General features: G+C 40.1%; 1 protein-coding gene across 1 annotated transcript in view; it reads right to left on the minus strand.

Moving 5' to 3' along the window:
- Window positions 1-15,477, minus strand: part of TFCP2L1 (transcription factor CP2 like 1) — a 50,161-nt gene extending 34,684 nt beyond the window's left edge. Inside the window, exons 1-2 of the mRNA XM_027854712.1 lie at window positions 15,323-15,477; window positions 9,152-9,303 (exon numbers count right to left, since the gene is read on the minus strand). Coding sequence (XP_027710513.1) covers window positions 9,152-9,303; window positions 15,323-15,384 — 214 coding nt within the window. The 5' untranslated portion in view covers window positions 15,385-15,477. The remainder of the gene's footprint in view (window positions 1-9,151; window positions 9,304-15,322) is intronic.
- Between the last annotated feature and the right edge of the window lie 245 nt (window positions 15,478-15,722).

Raw genomic sequence — 15,722 nt, forward strand, 5'->3', positions numbered from 1 at the left:
ATGGGGAAAAGGGGAAGAAGATGGGGAGAGTATATCCAGAAAAGATTGATAGGAAAAAGTTTTTCAAAAACAGAGGGGAAAAAAAAAAGAGTTCAATACATCATCTTCTAAAATCTAGAAGAGAACTAAACTAAATTAGACTAGACCTATACTAACTAGAAAGGGCTGACTTTGGACTTTAGTTGAGGCCTAGCAGTGAGAACAATGGATTTCCCCTAAGAGAATCTTCAAAGAGGCAATGGTATGGTATGCCCAACTGGAATATCCTTGATCACACACCCCTTTTTCTTCCCTTCCAGTCTTTTAATACCCAATCAGAAAGCCACCACCTTCAGTAGCCGCTCCAAGTATTTACATAGAGTAGACACTTAATGTTTGTTGAATGGAATTAATCCTACCACACCCAAGGAAGTGACTTTGACTTTGATCCTTCCTCCAGGTATTTCACTTTATTAATTGGCCCTCCTTTGTATGAGATTCTGTAAACAGTTTAGTCTTAAAAAAAAAAAAAACAACAACAACAACTCTGTTGGCCCCTAAAACTAGACTAAAAGGCTCTTGAGGACAGGAGCCACATGCTTCTCCTCTTATATTTAAGGTAGATTCTGCTTAGGCACCTTAGATGTAAGTGCAAGGTAATAATACAAAATCAATAAAGTTCTTGAATGCAGTGGGTGCTTAAAAGAGATTGCCATTGATTGACAGGTGCCCAGACTGCATTCCTGACAATCCTACCACTGTTAAAGGATGACAGCAGGGATGGTGAGACCATTCAGAGTCAGGTAAAATAAGATAAGGCTATTCAAAGTGAAAGAGTTAGAAATGCGACTTTGGTAACCTGGGCTTCTTCTTAACCTGGAGTTTGTAGGGGTTCACCCCTAGATTTCAAGGGGTCTGAGAACTTGGATGGGGAAAAATTACATCTTTATTTCAATGAAATTACCATACTTTGAAAAACCTGTGTATTTTATACTTTTAAAAACATTATTCTGGAGTCCACAGACTTCACCAGACTGCCAAAAGGGTCTATGACATAAAGAGTTAAAAACTCCTGACTGAAAGGAAGGTGCTGCCTTTTAAAATGAATAAGTTGGACTTTTAATAAACTATGAAGAATGAAATATGAAGAATCAAAAGAATAATTTATATAACAAAGACTATCAACAACTTAAAAGTTGTTAAATACTACGATCAATACAATGACTATTCCTGATTCCAGGACTGATGATGAAACATGCCATCCATTACAGAGAGCTAATGAATTATGGGGGCAGAATGAGACATGTGTTTCAGTAAATACCCATTGAGGGAATTTGTTATGTTTGACTATGCATTTGCAAACAAGAAATTTGCTTTTCCCCCCTTTTTTAAATGATGTGGGAAAGAAAATAGATTTGTTTGTTTTGTTTTTTTTAAAGAGAAGTATGATGGGATATCACCCATATTAAATATTTCATGAACTTTCAGATGAGGTCTCTGCATTAGTTTTAATTAATTTGCTTTACTTTGTTACAAAAGACCTTCAGAAGTATGAATAATCTGTAAAATTTGATAATGTAAAAATGAAACATTAATAAAACTGAAAGTGTGAAAATGAAAATATATTTACATGTTACAGTTTGTAAAATCTCATGAGGTCCTTCCAGTAATTCCATAAGGTAAATGGGACAGATATTATTATATTATCTCCGTTTTACAAAATAAGAAATTATTTGTCCAAAGTCACTTAGTGAATTAGTAAGCAGAGCTGGTTAGGGCTAAAACCCCAGTGGGGATTTGTTTCTGGATATGATTTCAGCAAGATAACTCCAGGCCTTCTATTTCTTTCCCTAACACCACATTGCCTCCAAATAAAGAGGCACTCTGAGGGGTGGAATCCTCACACTCTAGTATGATGGAAGGCTTGTCTTCTAGCCAATGACCATGTTCTGTGCCACTGTCGAGCAGTAAGCAGATCAGTGATCTGCCCACCAATACTCGGGCAACAGCCAACCATTCAATATGGAGCATGAGTCAATAGTACTCAGCTTAGACAAAATTTATAGGTTGTTCACCTTCCAACTTTTATTGGCTCTGGTAACTAAAGTCATATAAAATGTAATCGAGGCCTCTCTATTACCACAGGAATAAAAGAACTGGATATCAACAATCTTAGTATATAATGATTTGAAAGCCAGCCTTTATAATGAGTATGTATGTAGAAGAGAAAAGGAAGGAAGGGAAGGAGGGAAGGAGGAAGGGAGAGAAGAAAGGAAGTTAGAAAAAGAAAGGATATGCCAGATAAATAAGAATTGAATAAGGAGACTGAAAAACTAAATCTCACTCATTTCAGAGACATCAAGACCAATGTCATGATTCAGGGAAAGTAGGAAATTTTATATCTAAGGATGGGACAGGAAAAGTAAAAATCTTTCTGTGTAGTTAGTCTGAGACTGCTCCCTGTCACGGCCACCACGTTTTCAAGGCCACTGTGAGAGTAAATCCAAAGTCTGGAGAACCACGCAGAAAAGTTTTTTATTAACTTACATTATGTAACAAAGGCCTTCCTCTATAACATAGGTTTCTTAGGTATTAGTAGTTCATTTTACAAGTGAGAAATCTGAGGATCACAGAGATATTAAGTGACTTGCCCATGGTCTCTCGCTGGCTCTTAAGTTTCAGAAGTAGGTTTTGAACCCAGGTCTTCCTGGAAGGTACCTTAGAGTTCACCTAGAGCAACTCCCTCATTTTAGTTTCAAATAAAATGAGAACCAGATATAGTTAAGTGATAATCAGCCAGAGACTGAAGATTTGAATCCAGATTCTCTGCCTTCAAATGCAGTGGTCTTTCCACTCTATCATGGAAAATTCCTCTAAATGCTTTACTGAAATAAAAATGCTGTAGGGATTTTCACGGTAGTAAGTTTTCCCAATAATCACTCTTTATATGTTGTGAGGTCAACCTGATCTTGTCTAAAGGAGGGAAGCAGCAAGCACTTGTTCTTTCCTTTTATTAACAGGGGCTTCTCTTGCCCTTACGGTAAGGAGAGCTCCAGTTTACAAAGAGCTACTTCAGAAAAATGTGTCCTCTCCTCCCCTTATTATGATATTCTGATAACACAAATAGGGAATAGATGCAATCGGACTGGAAAGTATACAGAAAGCCTTTTTTCAAAAGCAAATAGAACAAGAGCAACAACACACACAAACGTTTGGAAAGTTACGAAGGGCATTCAAGGTGTAACTCTAATCAAGTGAGAAAAACGCCAAACAAGGAAGTTAGAGAGCCACATTATGGTCCATGGGAATGGGGGAAGGGGAATAGGACAGAACAGACCTCCTACTGAATATAAGTCAATTTTAAAACCCCACCAACATTATATACATGTATATGCATATGTATATGCGTGTATGTATAAATGTGTTTGTGTGTGTGTGTGTGTGTATATACACACGGAGAGAGTGTGTGTATATATGTATATGTATATGTATATGTATGTGCACAAAGGTTTATGAATTTGTATTAGGAAGAATCTTGGAGCTTCCTAATGAAGCCAGCTGCCATGGCTCAGAATTCAGGATTAGACAGGTCCACCCTGACTCCCATCCAAGTAGATTTATTCCTAATGCTGCTCATATACCACTGACCTGCTGCAGGGCCAGTGCAGGAAGCAGGCTAGTGCAGTACTGTGACATCCAAACACATCCTGGAGAAAGCAGAAGATCAGAGGAGGACGCCTAGTTTTGAATCTCCATTGCCCAGCTTTGCTAGATTCCTTGGGTAAGGCAAGTTATGTGGGGTGCATAACTGGGCACATGGTAGGTGCTCCATGAAGGCTGACTAATAAATAAGAACTAATATTTAATTAATTAATTAATTAATATTTAATTATCAATAAATGCAATCCAGAAAGTAACAGATCACCTGGGAAAGGTGATTCACTGAAGTAGAAGCTCTACTGCTCTTTCATTCTTATACTCAGAGACTGCTGCCTGCAAAAACAAGAGTGCGCATGTTTACCTGTTCTCCTTGTTCAAGGGGATACCCTGTAACCCACCAAAGCAAATATCCTACTCTTAAAACTTCCCAAAGGAGACTCTTTCTTTCTGTTGTTACATGCACAAATCTCATAACACGCATCCAGTCTGCTTCACCTTCCCCTACACAGAACATGGGAAATATATTAAAGGAGAGGCAGTGGGTGGGAGGACAGAGATCCAGCCTTGGAGTCAGGAAGACCTGGGTTCAAAAGCCCCACTTCTGACACCTGTCAGCTGTGAAACAGCCCTGGATTTGGAGTCAAGAGGACCAAGGTTCAAATTCCAACATGTGACCTTATGTCATTTAACCTCCCAGAGCCTCACTTTCCTTATCTGTAAAATGAAGGGGTTGGGCTAGATGAGCCCGAAGGTCCATTCTCCATTCCAGTTCCCCACTTAATAAATAGGTGAAGTAAAGGGAAGAGGGATACATATATGAACTAAAAATAAATAAATAAATATAACAAGCAAAAATAAGCAAGCAACCCTCTTGACTTACTCAGTTCCTTTAATGCAAAATTACATCAAAATCTGGGAACAATTGGAACAGAGATGCAGCCTATGACCTCCCTGGACAGTTTACCTTATTTTGGGATAGTTCTAATTGCTAGTAAATTTTCCATAAGTGAAACCAAAAGCTGATTTTCTGTAACTTTCATTCATCGCCCATAGTTCTGTCTTGAGGGCCAGGTAGAACAAGTACCTGTTTCACATTAGGGCTCTGTCAACTAAGGATTTATCCTAAGCTTTTCTGAACCCATTTATATTTTAAGCCTGTACCACCTCTAGGGGCAAATAGTTTCCTAAGTTTATTACCAGCTTTTAATAGAAGTAAGCCTTCTTTTGTTTGTCGCAAAACCACCTCTTTCAGCCTTCAAGAGAGACCAGACCACTCTCCCCACCTTGACAGGAATACCACATGTTGACTAATAAGGTGAGAAGGTGGAGAAACGAAGAGCTTTGAAAATTTAGAGTTATAAATCAATGGAATTAAAAAAAAAAAAAAAGAAAGAGAATTCCTGGATCAGGGATGATTCCCACGGAGAATTCATTCCTGAAGAACATAATCATGAAATTTTTGGTAGATGATAATAAAGTTTTCTTACATTTAACTGTTTTCTCCTTTCAAAAGTTGTTTCTCATTAAAAAAATTAAAATTGACTACAACAAATGGTACCCTTCGACTCTTCTATTGCTCTCGTCTTCTTCCACTGCCCCCAAAGATTTAACATGTAGCACTAAAGTCAATCAAATTGATTTCACAACTAAAAGACATTTTCCCTGATGGTCCTCCCATAAAGCACACACTGATAAGCTAACAGCCCAATCCCAGAGCTGGAAAGGAACTCAGCGGCCATCCAGTCCAATGCATATCTGAACAGGAATCACCTTTAACACATCTGTAAAATGAGGGAGAGCTATATCAGATGACCCGTCAGATTCCTTTATGTGATCCCTATGTCCAGTCAACACTTGAAGACCTGTAGTGAGGGGAAAATCCAAGACTTCCCAATGGATAACTAATGGTTAAAAAAGGTTTTCCTTATAATTTTCAACTCCTCATTCTGTCCTCTGGGGCTCCAAAGAATGAGTCTCATCCCTCTTCCACATGACAGCTGTTAAATATCTGAAGATAGTTATGTCCCCTCTCTTCTTCAGGTTAAATAACTCCAATTCCTTCCAACAGTTCTTTGTATGGCATAATCTCAAGGTCTCATCCTGGTTGGCCTCCTCAGGACACCCCTGCTTATCAATGTCCTTTCCAAAATGGCACCCAAAACATATTTCAGACATGGCCGAGCCAGGGTAGAATACAAAAGGACTACTGCTTCCCATGTTCTAGACACTATGCCTTTCTTCAAGCAGCTTAAAACAGTATTATCCTTTTTGGCCTGATATATAGCAATCAATCATTCCATCAACAAGTATTTATTAAACTTCCGTGCCAGGTACTATGCTATGCACTGAGATACAAGGACACAAAAGAAACAATGAAGGAAGCCCTGCCCTCAAGGAGCTCACTTCAATGTGATTTATCCACAACAAACCTGAGTTAAATACTCTTAAGTATTAAGACTTTCCTTTTTCCAGATGAACAAACTGACTTTCAAAGAGGCTGAATGATTAGCTTGTGGTCAGTCATATGGCTAGGAAATGGTAGAGCTGACAGGTTTACGCCTCCAAGTCCAATGTGTTTCCATCCCATTATCCTGATTCCTTCTCAGTCTTGCGCCATAATTTACTTTTCTGGTTATGGCAACTGTAAAACTGTGTTTAAAAACACGGCCAAGTACAATGTGTTTTTAGTTGTCTCAGGCAACATTTGGCACTACATGAAGAAAAAAAAAGGTATCACATAGCTTTAGGTAGAAATTCCATTAAGCGGGTCTTATGCTAAGGGGATGTCCATATTTCTAATAATAACAAGAGTACACATGTGGAATACATTTATATAACGAAGATAATATGGGAGAGCCTCACAGACATGTTGAAGGGCTTAGTCAGTGGACACAAAAGTGCTTTTAAAGGTTTACTGCTAACTGCTAAAAAGGCCTTCATGAATAGTGTGTCAAAACCACAAAGATTTTTTTTTCCCAAAAGTCCCACAAGCTTTCTGTTAAAATCCATGGCAAATGGAGTGTTAGGAAGATGGTCTGCTCAAGTCTGCTAAATATATGTATGTATGTATGTATGTGTGTATGTATGTGTATATATGTATATGTGCATATATGTATGAGTATATGTGTATATGTATGGGCATATACACACATATGTATATGTGTGTCTATGTGTGTGTAGGTATATGTATGTACATATGTGTGTGTATATATATATAATAAAAATGAAAAGTCTGCTATCCAAAATTTGTTAATAAATGGAAACGAAAAAACAAATTGAAGGAGCAACTATAATGTTCTCTCAAATGCAAATGGAAACTCATTTTCAAAAGTCAATGTCATAGACTCTTCATGGAAGCAAAAAACTGTTAATAAAATGGGTGCCCATCAGTTGGCTGAACAAATTACAGTTTGTAAATTTAATGGACTGCTATTGCAGAAACAACAAAAATTAAGAACTCGGAAAAATGCAAGATCTGTATGAAGTGAGAAAGAGGCAAGAAAATTGAATCAAGAGAGCAACATATATAACGACACCTATATACAATAATAAATGATAACATCACCAAAAAACTGATGGTGAATCTGATTACAAATCTCAGTCCTGGAGAACTATTAAAGAAACACACCTACTTCTTGGCAGTGAGGTGTGAACTCTGGATGTGGAAAGTGGTATACATTTATCAGGTAAGTTATACCTCTTACACCTCTGATTTTTGGAATCCTGAGGAAGAAAAGGACCATCTTGGTAAAGTTGGAGTAAATTAAATTCTCCTTAAAGAGCTGGTGAGTTCAGCAGAAAAGGGAATGTGCAAAGGGTCAGGTTGGACTTCTACCCCTAGCTATTTCCCAAACGAAAAAGTCAAAGTTCTAGAAAGAGTCAGTGAGATAGGAGAGGGCCCAAAAAGCTCTGAGGATTCAGATACATTCACAGTTTTGCCAAGTGGAGTAATATATCCGCCTTTCTTACCACCACCACCACCCCCACCATACACCTATTCTGGATAAATTGTTTTCACTGCTTTTTAACTCAGGAATAATACTTAACTCTCATCTTCGAGGATGGCTGAACATCAGAATGTCTATAAAAATGCTTCTTTACAACTGCAATCATTAGTATAATCTTGTTCATGACATCAATACGGACAAGGTCAAATCACATCCCTAAAATGTAAGAACTTCCTCACATTGGGAAGCTTTATGAAAGTCAATTCCCTGCCATTAAAGTGTTTCAGTATAGGCTGAATGAACACTCATAGTGACCACTTTTGGAAGATATTGTAGATAGAACTGATATCACAGGGGTCTGGGTTTGGGCTAGGCTCCAGGGGTGGGGGAACGTGCGGCTTCGAGGCCACATGTGGCCTCCTATCCTTTCACTAAGGGGATTTGTTCCGGGAAGTTTGGATTCAGTCAAAGGGCCAAACTTGAGGACCTAGAAGGCCACATGTGGCCTCGAGGCCACAGGTTCCCCACTTCTGCCACTAGACCATCTCTACCATCCACTCTAACTTGAAGTTATGGGAGTCTGTTTCTTAAGGCTTTATCAAAATCTGATATAGTTTTTAGAGTAAGATGGGAACCTACAATACCATTGAGTCCAATTCCCCCATTTTACAGATGAAGAAACTGAGGCAGAGAGATTAAGTGACTTACCCAGGATAACATAATTAATATCTGGAGGGATTTGAACCCCAGCTTTTTGAGTTTTCTATCCTTTTCTCATGATATTATTAAGCTAGAAATGAACATTCATTCTGTCTCCCACTATTAATTATAAAAGGTTACCACCATATTCAGAAACTAAAAGTCTTTTGGATTTTATACATCTAAACCAGGGATGGGAAACCTGTGGCCTCAAGACCACATGTGGCTCTCTAGGTCCTCAAGTGTGGCCCTAGACCTTTTAAACCTCTTCAAACCCTTAAAAGAATTGATATCACAGGGGTTTGGGCTAGAGTCCTGGAGTGGGGAACCTGTAGCCTCCTATCCTTTTATTAAGGGGATTTGTTCTGTGAAGTTTGGATTCAGTCAAAGGGCCAAACTTGAGGACCTAGAAGGCCACGTGTGGCCTCGAGGCCACAGGTTCCCCACCCCTAATCTAAACTAACTATTTTATGAAAGATAATCAATTCATTACACAAATAATCTCTAAGACAGCCAGGATATATGTGTGAATGTATACATATGTACTTATATGAATATATATATATATATATGCATATATATACACATGTATGTACATATAAATATACATACCAAACATATTTGCCAGATATAATATGCAACAAGTGTTTAATCTGCATCCAACAATGACAATGATGATGGATTTTTTTTTCTTTCTAATTCCCTATTCCTTCTCTCTCTGCCAATGATCCCTACCCCATTCTATCCCTGTCACAAGAAATTCAGTAACACATCATGCTAAAATGTGAATGCTTCTATCTGGGCCACTCAGATCAAACCAATCCAGGTCCACAGAGGAGCTTTTCCCCTTTGGGGGTTAATCCTACCTTGATTGAGGTAGGTCAGAGTTTCTTCATGAAGTTTCACAGCTGGTGATGTGGCTGCACAGAGCACATACTGAAATGGGGGCAGTTTGGCTTCATTCTCAGGGGACAGCTGAGGTTCCTCCTGCTTAAAGATTGGCAGTGCAAGGACATCACTGAAACATATAGTTAACACATGTGTCAGCAAAATATCTAAAAGAAGAATCATTATTTTTGAGAAGGAAAAAAAAAGCCTAGATAACTTATGGCATTCTTGTAGAAGTAACATGAGATAGACATCAATGCGTCAGTCATCTATCTCCCCATTTCCTCCACTCCCCTTCCTGCCCACCTCCCCCCCCAAAAAAACCTTAAACCTTTCGAGAAACTTCTGCAATTGTAGAAATTCCTGTTTGAAACTTAAACCTACTACAAACTGTCATAAATATTACATACAGAGGTTTAAAAGTACAGTAAAAAACAGAATAATTTGTGGCATCTCTTTCTCATGATAGGACACCACGTATAGAATTATAAGACACTTATTCTGTAAATCTAGAGGACAAAAATTAGGATTTTTTTAGAAGAGCTAAAAAAAATTCTCCCTCTAAGATTAATAAAATATTAATGTTGGAGGCAATTTTATGACATGTCACAAGTCCTGGTCAAGCATACAATCTGTTACAATGAATAGCTATTTATGCACTACATGAAAAAGTATTAAAGTATCTTTTTAAAAAATGAAACCTATTTCATCTCTATAGCCTTTATTGTGCTGAATACATCATTTACCCTGAGAGGATCTACAGCTCTACACAAGTACTGAGATGAAGAATCCATCCCAGCAACAGAGAGCAACTGGATAATAGGTAACTCCTCTTCTTTCAGCACCATATTAATCTCTCCTGAGTTTACATTCAAGCAAGAAATCTAGGTTTGACTTTTTTTCCTTAACCAAATGGAAATTTCTTACCAAATGGAAAGACCTCGAGATTTCTCCCTTCCTCTTATTCAAAAGAAATCCCCACTCACAGGACCTCAAAAGATAAAAAATGGGATGGAGGGTAGGAAGAATGGCTCCTAATAAGCTGGGCAGTACAATTAGTTGTATTTAGAACTGACTGGATGGCCAGCCTCAAAAGAGTACTCATTAGAGGTTCACTACAGAGTTGAAAAGGTCTCCAGTGGAATACCATGAATCTCTGCTCAGTTTGTGCTAAGAAACATTTTTATCAGCAACTTGGACATAAGCATAGACGGTATGCCACTCAATTTGCAGATGACAAAAATCTGGAAAGGCTAAGACAATACACTGGATTAGAATCAGACTTCAAAAAGGTCATGACAAGCTAAAATCTAATAAGAAATTATACAGGGATCAATGGTAAAATCTCACATGGGTTCAAAAAAATAAACTTCAAAAGTTCAAGATAGGGCAGTGGTGACTGGATTATCAGTTGACGTAAAAAATTTCAGGGTTCCAAAAAAGAATTTCATGGTTTTAGTGCAGTGTTAAATTCAATGAGCCAACAATGTGATATTGTAGCCAAGAAAATTATAGTCAAAGAAGGTGACAGTCATGATATATTCAATCCTGATTAGACTACATCAGCAAAATTATGTTTTGCTCTCAGCACCACATTTTAAGGAAGTAAATTGATAAACTAGAGTGTGTCCAGAGGAGGGCAACCAGGATAGATATAGCTCGAGTCCATGTCACTAAAGTGAAGAAAGCAGAAAGCAGGGGTGCTCAACTTGGCAAAGATTTAAGCTCAACTTGCCATGATAATGGCAAGTATCCACATCAGTCAAGCATTTATTAACCACCTACTATGTGCCAGGTCCTGTGCTAAGTGCTGGAAAGAAAGGTAAAAGACAGCCCTTGCTCCACGTGAAAAAGCAGCCTTTTTCTGCCTTGTCCCATTAGACAAAACTAGTTGGAAAAAGAAGCTTCAAAGAGGCGAATTTAGGCATGCCATAAACTTGCTAATCACAGTGTTCTCTCCAGTGTCTCCACAGCTGCCAAAAGAGGTAGTGGGCTTCTCTCTCTCACAGGACATCTTTAAAACAAAGGCCAATGACACCTTGGTGTGTATGATGTTAGAGGGGAATCTTGCTCCAGTTCAAGCTGAGCTGGGTGGACTGAGATCCCTTCTAATTCTGAGATTCTAGAATTAGTCTGGGTTATGACTGAGGCATGGAAAAATCCTGACAATATGAATGGCCTGCAAGAGAGAGACTCATTAAAGTCTAATAAATTATGAAGAATAAAGGAAGTAGGAGCCAAAAAAAATACCAGTCCCCTTATCTTGATAACCACTCTACCCCCCTCCCCTTCTCTTAATATGCTTTACATAATAAATCAGATTAGCTTATCCTGGATCACTATAAAAATTGAATAAATACCAAAGTCACTGGGACAATCTGTTCTCCGTCTAACACAATAAACTTGTGTCTCTAAAATACATAAACATTGTACACACCCCGCCAACATCTAGCTAGTTCCCTGAAGGAAAATATGGGTTTGAGTACACCTCAAAAATCCTTTTTACACCTGCCCTTCTGTTTTCCACTGCCCAGTGAAGCCAATATTTAGCTCAACTTTCAGCTTACTAAAGAGCAAGGCTGCCCCCTTTCCTTACACTAAACCTCAGGTGCACAAATACGTCTGTAAATAGCTATCTGGGAACATGCAAAGTGTGCACTGGCCCTTCTAACTTCAGTGCTTTTCATATTTGCCCACATCATATTAAGTTAATAATCCATGTGCTTTGGTGTTAAAAAAAAGGGGGGGGAGGGGAGGGAGAAAGAAAAGAAAGTGGTTGACTTGTCACTCAACACTAAAGTCACTCATGGAAGGGTATTTGTTAACAAGACAGTTATCCTTATTTGCAAAGAAATAAAAGTTGCCCAGAACATCGAACATTAAATGAGGAAAGAGACTAAAGGTTCCTGCTTAAGGCCAACCTGAGTAACTTCAACATTACAGTATAGTTGCTAGAGACAAGACTCTTCCCTTGAATACATCCTAAGTCTGGGTGAACCATGGCCTTCTCTCACTTCAATTTCTAGGAGAATTATTCAATCTCCTAAAAAGGGGGAGGGGAGGTTATCAAATAAAAGACTGTTGACCAATTGCTTTGATTATTTTTGGATCAAAAAGCACTACAATAAACCTTTAGTCTTATAGTTTGCTCTCTTTCTGAAACTCTACTGAACTTTTCATTGTAGCCAAGCTGAAATGTTTCTCAGCTGCCTCACAAGTGGGTGAATCTCTAACCTCTGAGGTAAACACGAAAACTGCTGATTGGCATGCCTCACAAAAAGAAGGCACAACATTTATTCCTTAATGAATTACTAGAGTGTAAGTACCTTGTGAGTAGGAATAATTTTAGTTTGTTTTCTCTTTCTCCCTATTCAACCACTTCCCCAATTTCCGCTGAGCTCAGGGTCTTAAGCTTTTTATGCCTTAAGGTTTAAAGTTTTAAGGTCAAGTTTTATGTTCCCAAATTTAATAATTAAATTTAATAAATTTAACTCAATTGAAATTTCTGGGATATGAAATTTAAGTAAGTTTCAATCATGTTTATACAAACCCACATTTTTAAATGTCCTAAAATATTTAATAATCATAGAATAGGTTTTAGATAAAATGGAAAAGTAAAGTCATGGAATATTATTTTAGTTCCTGGGGTAAATAGAAACTTAGTTTTCTCCAGAATGTTTTTTAAAAGGAATTCTAATGAATTGATACATTCTCATCAGAGCAGGGTCTATATTTAAATTACTCTGGGCTGTTATTGGCTCAATATCTTACCTTCACTGAATATCCCTGCAGAATTAATAAAGATCCACCATCATTTACCATCTTTCTAATAATTAAATCCAATGAATGATGAACTGACAATTTTAAAAAATTAACCCTTTCATTGCTCTTCCCTTCATTTCTAAAGGAAAGAGGAATAAAGGCTATTATATCAGAGTGGGGAGATTTGACAGGTATCACTTTGGATATTTGGGAGAATTCTCAAGGCAGGGAGGGGTACAAAAAAACCATCTAGTTCCAATAATGGTACAATCATTGCCTGGTAACCATTCCACAAATTCTGCTTTTCCCAAGCCTATGTTAACTGCCCCTTGGGTTAAATTAGGCACAGTTAATAAACTGTGACTAGGGTGGAAATAAGACAGGATAAAGCTGGTTCAAGCAAGTTCAGAAAGTGAAATTAGAATCCATTAACACTCAGCCTCCAATAGAAAAGGAGAAAAAAAATCCCACAGAACTGAGGGAAAAGGGGGTGTCCTACTTCCTAAAAGGCCAGTTTCTGAGTGTTTTGGTATTTTGCAAAACAGACAAGACTCACACTATTCCCTTTGAAGAACACTAGTCAAATCCCTGAAGAAGAAGAAAGATTTCCATCAAGGGAATTGGCCAGAGCTCAGGCAAATACATACAAGATTATCTGAGGGGGGTATCTGCTACGCTGTAAGCAGAAGAGATGCTTCCTGCAGCCCCAGCCCTTGGGTCAAACCCTCTACCCCCACCCTTGCCCCACCCCCATCTGGAATTCAAGTCTTCACCAGTGCAGATTCTAGAATTTGAAAACCAAGAACCACAAAACCCTTCTCAAATAAAAAGGCACAATTTGGAGGGCCAAGGAGGCAGAATGCATAGACCCTACCAGTATCATGTCAGGTTCCTGCACACTTCCTCATTAGGTGAACTATTTCCAAGGAAAAAGAATTCTGCCCTTTTCCACCCCCCCCACCTTACCCTCCTCCCTCCCCAACGCTGATTAATGTCAAGATAAAAAATTAGTCTAAAAAGCCAATTCTCTTCCTTCTCACACATATCAGTAAACTAGTTAATAAATCCTAACTTGTTTCATCTTAATCAAGTTGACAATAAATTAAGGTGATAGGAAGTATATCAACTTAATAAATATTAAGTGCCTGCTATGCGCCAGACACTGCGCAATTTTTACCAGAAACACCCACAACACAGGGATGGGGAGGATCATATTTGTAGAGCTATTAGGTAGATATTTCAGAGGCTACTACATATAATCCAACTGTCTTCATTTTACAGATGGCCAAATAGAAATCCAAGGTGATTACATGACTTGCCCAAGGTCACCGAACACAGTAAGCATCACAGGAGGGATTTGGGAATGCAACTTCTGCCTGCAAATGCCGATGGCGGTCACTAATGCTCCCAAAAAACCGGAACTATTGCCCGGCTCTTTCCCTCGCCTCCCATCTATTTCTCTCGCTCCCCTGGCTCCCTCCCCCAGTCTCCATAGGTCCGTCCTGTCTGTTTCGGTTCTCTTTCTTTTCCCTGCGCAAGGGTGTTTGTGTCCGTCTGTCAGCCAGTCTGCGGGGTTTTTGTTGTAAAAGTCTCTTCCCCAGAGGAGAGAAGGGCGAGCCTGAGTTCGGGGGAGCGCTGCCCGCGGCTGCTTGCATGTGCTCTCTCAGACACCTATGGCCTCTCCGACACCGCCAGACACGGCGTGCAGCCAGGCTGCGCCGGAGCCTCTCTCAGCCTGTCAGCCAAGGGTCCGAGCAAACTCAGACGGCGGCGCTCAGAGGTGATGGACGGGGGAAGGGGGAGCTCCGGCCTGGGAAGAGCCAACCGCGGGAGGGGAGCAAGCAAAATCACAAATTTAGCCCCCTCTTCCCTCCTCTCGAGGAATAGGGGTAGGGAGAGGGACAACGAAGGCTCTTTTTTTAAAAAAATATATTATGTTTTCTGATGTGATTTCCGGTGGTAGTGTCTTTTATGAACTAAATCTTCTCAAAACTGAATTATAAAGCTGTAACAACTCAGGCCATCTAGTCTACTCCTCCTTATTGGAAAACAGAAGATAGTGAGGCCCAGGGGACTTGACCAAGGCCACATAGGTAGGTAGTCCGCGTGCTAGGTAGGTATGGGCTTCCAGTTAGGGCTGGCACCAGCTGCAACCTCTTCTCCCAGGGGGCTCTCGGGGCCATGTGATCTCCCTCAGTTATCCTGCACCCCCACCACCCGCGGGGGGGGGTGTCTCCCTACGATTAAGTGTTACAAGGAACCCTCTCCCCTACACCACACCAGGGCAGGCGCAAAGTCCTGGGCTGCAGGGTTACTCGAAGGCATTGGCCGGGGCGGCAGCACCTTCGCAGAGCGCAGAGACCAGGGGACCGGCGATTGGAGCTTACCGCAAATAGCTGCCGGAGTTGTGCTGGTTGTAGTGCTCCGGCTGAGTGTGCCAAAACAGCATGGTTTCTTTCCTTCTCGAAACTCAGGAGAGCGCAGACAATATAGGGAGGGGAGTGTGCCTCACCGGTGGCCAGAGCCCCCGCAACAAAGCCGCTCCCACGAGGCAGCGGGGCACGGGGGCTGCAGCACGCGCTTTTATTTACCAGTGCCGAGGGTGGGGTTTGGGCGGGCTTTGAGGTCATTGCGGATGCCCTCCCCGCACCCTGCCCCTCCCCAGAAGAGGGGTGGGAAGGAAGGAGGAGAAAGGGGTGGTTCCCAGGTTCCGCAACCTAGGCTGACCCCGCCTGGCACACCCTGCGGCTGCGAGAGTGAGGTGCCCGGGAGACCTGGACCAGGAGG

Source organism: Vombatus ursinus, unplaced genomic scaffold (assembly GCF_900497805.2).
Source record: "Vombatus ursinus unplaced genomic scaffold, bare-nosed wombat genome assembly UNPS02010548.1, whole genome shotgun sequence".
Classification (NCBI taxonomy): Eukaryota; Metazoa; Chordata; class Mammalia; order Diprotodontia; family Vombatidae; genus Vombatus; species Vombatus ursinus.